The sequence below is a fragment of the Belonocnema kinseyi genome, chromosome 6, assembly GCF_010883055.1.
Source record: "Belonocnema kinseyi isolate 2016_QV_RU_SX_M_011 chromosome 6, B_treatae_v1, whole genome shotgun sequence".
NCBI lineage: Eukaryota > Metazoa > Arthropoda > Insecta > Hymenoptera > Cynipidae > Belonocnema > Belonocnema kinseyi.
Window position 1 is genome coordinate 5,941,442 of NC_046662.1, and position 6,816 is coordinate 5,948,257.

General features: G+C 29.6%; 2 protein-coding genes across 4 annotated transcripts in view; one reads left to right on the forward strand and one right to left on the reverse strand.

Moving 5' to 3' along the window:
• The window catches only part of LOC117174334 (calcitonin gene-related peptide type 1 receptor-like), a 748,751-nt gene that overhangs the window by 593,052 nt on the left and 148,883 nt on the right, over positions 1-6,816 (forward strand). The window lies entirely within an intron of this gene.
• Positions 2,326-6,816, reverse strand: part of LOC117174332 (UDP-glucuronosyltransferase 2B31-like) — a 20,457-nt gene continuing 15,966 nt past the window's right edge. Inside the window, exons 3-5 of one of the 2 annotated variants that reach the window (XM_033363356.1) lie at positions 5,338-5,569; positions 2,948-3,173; positions 2,326-2,684 (exon numbers count right to left, since the gene is read on the reverse strand). In XM_033363356.1, coding sequence (XP_033219247.1) covers positions 2,399-2,684; positions 2,948-3,173; positions 5,338-5,569 — 744 coding nt within the window. In that variant the 3' untranslated portion in view covers positions 2,326-2,398. The remainder of the gene's footprint in view (positions 2,685-2,947; positions 3,174-5,337; positions 5,570-6,816) is intronic. The other variant, XM_033363355.1, reaches the window with a different exon arrangement.

A 6,816-nucleotide genomic window follows, 5' to 3' on the forward strand; every position in this document is an offset into this window, starting at 1 on the left:
AGGCAAACAGGAGAACAGGAGAAGAGGAAAAGAGGAGAAGGGGAAACAGGAGAACAGGAGAAGAGGAGAAGAGGAGAAGAGGAGAAGAAGAGAAAAATAGAGAAAAGGAGAAGAGAGGATCAAGATACTGAATGGGGAGGAAAGGACATTGTTGAAGAGATAGGATAGTTTATCCTAATCAGAGATATAGAGGAAGATCAGGAAGGGAAATATACATACTCAAAAGGTAAAAAAGGGAATGGTAGTTTATTATGTCATAGTGCAGGATGAGATAAAAACAATTCAAGAAACTAGACGTGGTTTATACAGATTTGGATGTCTTTCTTATATTAATGACATTAGAGGAAGAAAAGGTTAATTACGAAAAAATAAAAGTAATAGTAAAAATAGCATGAAGAGGGAATTGATCAATATGAGGAGGAAAGAAGTTAAAGAAAAAGGCCAAGAACATTAAAATGGAAGGTGAAAATGTAAATGACGAGATGGAAATAATGATAGGAAAAATAAAAAGAAGTTAGTTAAGCATGGGATAAAAGTGGATAGGATGAGAAGTATAAAGAGAATAAGTAAGTAGTAGAGAAGCATATAGGAGAAACAGAAATATTATACTGAGGTTTGGAGTGAAGAAAGAAAGGAAAATGGAAGTTTTAAGGAATAGGCAGAGAAGGTTACGGTGAAAGAAAAGGTTTTGAAGGTAGTCAACGAAGAGAATGGAAAAAATATTTGGTGGAATATCTGAGAGGGGTAGAGAATAAACTCAAGAAAGGAGGAAAAGCGGAAAGGAAGAACTAACAAGGAAAGAAATCATCAAGGAGACAGGAATAATGAAGGATAGAAAGGTACCTTGTATAGATGAGATCCCAATTGAAGCCTGGAAATATGAGGGGATTAAAGGAGAGGAGTGCCCAGAGTTATGGAGTACCAAAGTATTTTAGAAAAGAGGTGGAGAGAAAGATAATGGACAAGAATAGTAGGATTCAGATTGGGAAATAAAGTAAGGGAAGTGATGTACTGGAAAAAAGAGAACAAAAAATGTATAAATGATTAATTGAAAAGAAAGAAATTAGAAAGTTTAGAATTAATAAATGAAAAAATATATGGGAAGGATGTAAAAGAGGAATTAAAAATAAAGAAAGCTGGCAAGCGAATGTGTTAATGATTTTAGAGGTAGATAGATTGGGTGAGGGGTTGATGAAGAAATTTGAGGGGATATGATGAACGAATAAGAAAGAAAAAGCAAACGTAAACAACGATGAAAAGAGTAAATGTATAATGAAAATGAAGATTGGACAATAGAAGGAAAAAAATAATTTAAGAAAAAGGTAAAGAATTTAAAAATAGGAGAGAGGAAGAGATGTTTGGCAAAAAATGTAAGGAGGTAGAAAAAAAGAGTGGTATGGCAAGTTTACAAGAAGAAATAATAGATTTCTTCTTGGAGATGGGACTGGAGTATACGAATTATTGAAGAAAAGAGTCAGGGAAAGACAATTAATAAAAATATGATTGAGGAATCAAAATATAATGAATGGTAGAAAATGACGAAAAACGGATTTACTAAGAAAATAAAAAAATAAAGAATTCCAAAATTTAATTAATTTAGAAAGCTGCAAAGAGAATGTGATAATGATTTTAGGGGAGAATGGATTTGATGAGGAGCGCATGCAAAAATGTAAGGGGATTAGAGGAATGAATAAGAAAAAATAAAAGACTAAATGGGAAAAATGGCAAGGTTGGGGTAGAAGAAAAGTGAAAGAAAAAGGAATCGGAAGTTATTATTTAACGTTAGAATCAAAAAATTATGTAATTTCTTTCTTCGGAAACACCTTACTAAATAAAGCCGTCATTTCCCTAAAACTTCAAAAAGACATTTTTTGTGGTGTAAAGTTTGATGTAAAAATTTGTCGCATGAAATCTAAAAAATATTTATCTTCAATCTGCAGAATTTTTTAGCTGCAATTAATTTACAAAAGTGCAATACAGTTTCTAAATTTGAGATCAGTATAAGAATGATAACGTAAAAAAAATGTAACCGTGAAATACAATTTGCAACAGATTATTTTCTGATAGCTTAATCTGAGAACTGCAAGTCATTGATAAAAATTTATCTTATCGCTTGACAATGACAGATATGTACTAATTAAGAGGTCAAATACTATACGTTAATTTGAGTCATGTCATCAACGTATGATAGAAAACAAAAAGATTTCATAATCTAGTGACTCGTAATCTGCCAGTTTTTTTTTCATAAAAATTAGAGAAGGCACTCTTGCAAAAGGTAAATTTATTGATTAAATGTATCTTTAGAACTAATTTTGTGATATCGAAACATTTTGCTTTATTCGCATAACACAAATAATAACATATACATGTTTATACATTAATTTATTATTTTTCGAAGTTAATCTCTTTTTTTAGAAGATGAAGGGGAATTTCTCAAAATTTTAAAAATTGTCAAAACAAAAAGTTTCAGAATAAATATAAATAAATAAATAAATATGGCAAATGTGAATATTAAAAATCCATAAACATCAAGCAGTTCAATTTGAAACCAATACAAATCCACAGCCGGTGATCTGAGAGAATTCTCACCATTTCTTATGACATATTCAATCCAAAAAATAGCTGTTCGCATTGCACTCATTGGCCGATAGCGAAATAGTCCGGATTCTCGTCTCGCAGCTTCCCTAAAAAATAAAAGTATAGATTTAACCAAAAGCAACTCTAAAATAACGCGCATCATTTTAAATCAAGGACAAATTTTTATTGGAACAAAAAAAATCATTTCTTTCATTCAAAGAAATTTCTTTGGGCCAAAATAATTTTTTTTTGGATCAGAAGAAATTTCTTTGAATCAAAGAAACTCTTCTTTGTCTGAGAGCCAGTAAATAATTTAATTTGATTCAAAGAACCTTTTTTCGAGTTAAATGTCAATACTTCAGATACTTACTTGAATTTAGGATCGTTCAAAATAAGACTCAAAGATTTGTATAAAGACTCTTCATTGATTTTATCGTAGTCGATTCGAATCGCCATATTTTTTCTAACATAAATTTCAACGTTAGAAAATTGGTCAGTAAATAGAGGAATGCCAATCATCGGAACACCATAGTAAAGTGCTTCTTGCGTTGACATTAATCCCCCGTGTGTGATGAAAACCTTGGTTTTATTATGTTCTGCAAATAGAAACATAATATTATTGTAATTTATTTTATAATTTGTTTGAATGAAATATTTTTGAAAATAGCGAATATTATGCAACCATTGCAATATTGGTAAGTTTAAACAAATGCCTTAGTCCAGTAAATTTATACGAAAAAAGGCCATCTTTTGGAACAAAAAAAACTGCTAAAAAAACTTACAATTTCAATGTTTTATAAAAATTGAAATAATTTTAGAAATAAATAGCATGGTCTGAAATAGGAATTTACTGTTCATAATCATCCATAGACCGTTTTTATTAACCGACGAAATTTTTTTCTTTTGAAATGCTCAGCATTAGATTTTCAAGAAAAGTATTGTTTGCGCTTTGTTAATTTTTTCACAAAGCAATAATATATTAACAAATAGTGTGACAAAATTCGATATTCTAGCTTTGTGAATTTTTACCGAAAGAAAAAATATGGAAAGAAAATCACTATTTGATGAAATTATTGCATCTACACTCATAGGCTAGATATAATAATAATAAAATTAACCTTAATTATATAATAAACTCTTATAAACAAAATTCTGACTCGTATTTTTTAATTATAGAGCAAATTGTTTATTTCACGCTAATTTCTGAGATTTGGCATAAAAAAAGTCTCCTTAAAAGCATTTATATACTTCATGCTTTATCAAATATAAATAATACATTATTTATAAAAATTTGTTAGGGAAATATCCTAACCGGCCGTTTTGTCACAGAAAAAAATTATTTTTTCTCAAATTTTTGTTGGAATTGCGTTGTTTGCGACGATTAACCAACGAAATTTATTTAAAAATAATTTATGTCATTGTTATAAACAATATGAATTATTTAAAAAATAGACGCGTAAATAATTATCCCGGGAATTTTAAAAGATATTTTGTTGTTGAAAATCTTTGGGTTGATATTCAAATAAAATAGTAAAACCGAGGAATCTGGCAAACCATTGCTTATATTCTTAGTTAACAATAAAGTGAAAATTGAAACGATTTTTTCTTAGTTTTATTTTTGATTCAAATTAGGAGATAGTTAAATAGTACATAGGACTTGATTTATAAGGCATAAGAAAATCTTTAAAATTATATTTTTTCGGATCTTTTATGACTAATAGTTTACGTTAATTGAATTTGTTAATTAAGGGTTATGTGTTTTTTTTAGAGTCAAGGTAAAAAGTATTCAAAAATATTTTTTCTGAACTTCAAAATCCAAAAATAGATAAATGAAGGTGGGGAGAGCAAACTTTTTTCAAAATAATAAAAATCTTTACAAAATAAATTCTGTAAAAAATTATTTTCATGAATTACCTAAGTGATAGTTGTTTTCCAAAAAAAAAACATTTAAGATTGACACAAAAATTGTTTGGATTCCTTATAACAAATTGTCATAAGCATTTCTTTTCATACTTACAGTTTGTCCGTGAAATGTGAAAAAAAAATTTTTTAAGCATTGAGGAAAAACAATTATTTTTAAAGAAGGATAATCCGATTTTTTAATAGTTTAAAATAAAAAATTTAACCAATTTTTTCAAATCTGTGAGTTACAGAAAAACTGGTGATTGCATAGGCTGCATGTAATTTTATCCACAGAATCAAATATTGTAACGATACTCTCTTCCAGATACGATAATTAAAAATAATTTTAAAATTGTTAAAAATTTTATTCCCCAAATTATGAAAAATGCATCCTAATTTGTGGCAGTTCTGCAATTTTTCCAATGAAAATTTTTGAACAATATTTTTGAGAAACTCATTTTTGCATCGCAGACATAAATTTGTTTCTTAATACCTGAAAATAATTTTTTCGACAAATTTTATCGTTTAAAAACCATTTTTAGACTATCGTCCGCCATTTTTGGATTACGAATTCCAAAAAAAGTGTTTATAAATACTTTAGGCCTTACATTGTGAGGATCTAACAAGGAAAGTCAGATTACATTTTTTTTCAACAACGAAAAATCATTAATACGCAGGCTTTTCGAAAACACTCTACCCTTAATTAACAAATTAATATCTCATAAAATACTAGTTAGAAAAGTTTCGATCCGAGCAAAGGTCTGAAAAAATGTTTCAATTTTCACACCCTCAAGAAAAATAATATTTATAATCCTAAAACAGGCGGATTATTTAATTTTAGAATATTTATAAACATACTCAAAACTGGTACTTGGGGTATCCACGAAGATACAAGCACATTCTCAGGAAGACCTGGAGGTAGCTTATCCTTATTTACGATTTTCATAAGCACTCGGGTAGGTGCAATTTTTGAAAAAGATCTATAAAATTCAAGCAAAGTCTCCGTTGGTAGACTTTCGACGATTACCATTGATCCTAAACTGAAAAAAACTACACCATTGTGGGAGTCATCCATCCAACGTTTCATTTCCTTGAACACAAAATATGACACTTACATTGAGAATAATTAAATTTTTTTTAAATTTCGACTTTGGAATCAATAAATTCCAATGATCTAATCTGTAACGTCGACTGATTAAATCAGTACATTTTAATGATCTAAGCTTTAACTTCCATTTATTACATCAGTCAATTCGAATGGTCCAATCAGTAACATTCTATGATTATTAAATCAGTAATTTCGAATGATCTAATCAGTAATTTTAACTAATTAAATCAGGCATTTTAAATTATCTAGACTTTATCATTTACTGATTAAATAACTTATTTTCAAATGACTGTTTGCTTGAATAAGCTTCATTGGCTGATTTTTCTGTTAAAATGACTGTTTTTTTTTATTTTGACTGATTTTGAAGTCAAATTTTAATCAGTCAATTTTTGATTGCTTATTAAACTAAAACGTACTTAATTCAACAATAGTTAATTCGATTGTTTCTCTCAATAAAATTTGTCGAATGAATCATTGAAATAAATAACTTAATCATTGCAAGTTTAGTTTTGTGTTACTTATTAGATCATTTGAAGTGTAAATCATTTTAAAATGACCAAAAAACTAATACTCTGAGGCCTTCATATACTAAGACAATAACCCTATTTCTAACCCTAAACCCTAAAACTCTGCGATCCAAAAATTCTAAAACACTATAAGCCTAAAATACCAAATCAAAGACACTATCCCTAAATCTGAACCTCTAAAATATTAAGGCCCTGAAACACTTAGGTCCTTAAATCCAAAATCTAACCTATTTCTAACCCTAAAGCCCTCATCCTCATCCTCATCCTCATCCTCATACTCATCCTGATCTTCTTCCTCAACCTCACCATCATCCTCATCCTCGCCCCCATCCCCACCCCTAAACCCATCCCTATCCTCACCTTTATCCCCACCCTTATTCTCAATTTCTTCTTTATCATCATCCTCATCCCCATCCCCACCCCCATCCTAGTCCTCATCCTCACCATTATCCTCATCCTCATCTTTTTCTTTAGCCTAAAATACTAAATCAATTACATTATCCCTAAATCTGAACTCCCAGAAGTATATTCAGACAAAAACAGGAATATGCAAGCACTTTTGGGTTGAAGTCAGTCGAGGCACACCGTGTTATCCTTATCCCTATCCTTATCCTTATTCTTACACTTATCATTCTCGCTGTCTTTGACCTTGTCCTTGTTCTTATCAATATCCTTATCCTTACAGTTGTCCTTTTTCTTACC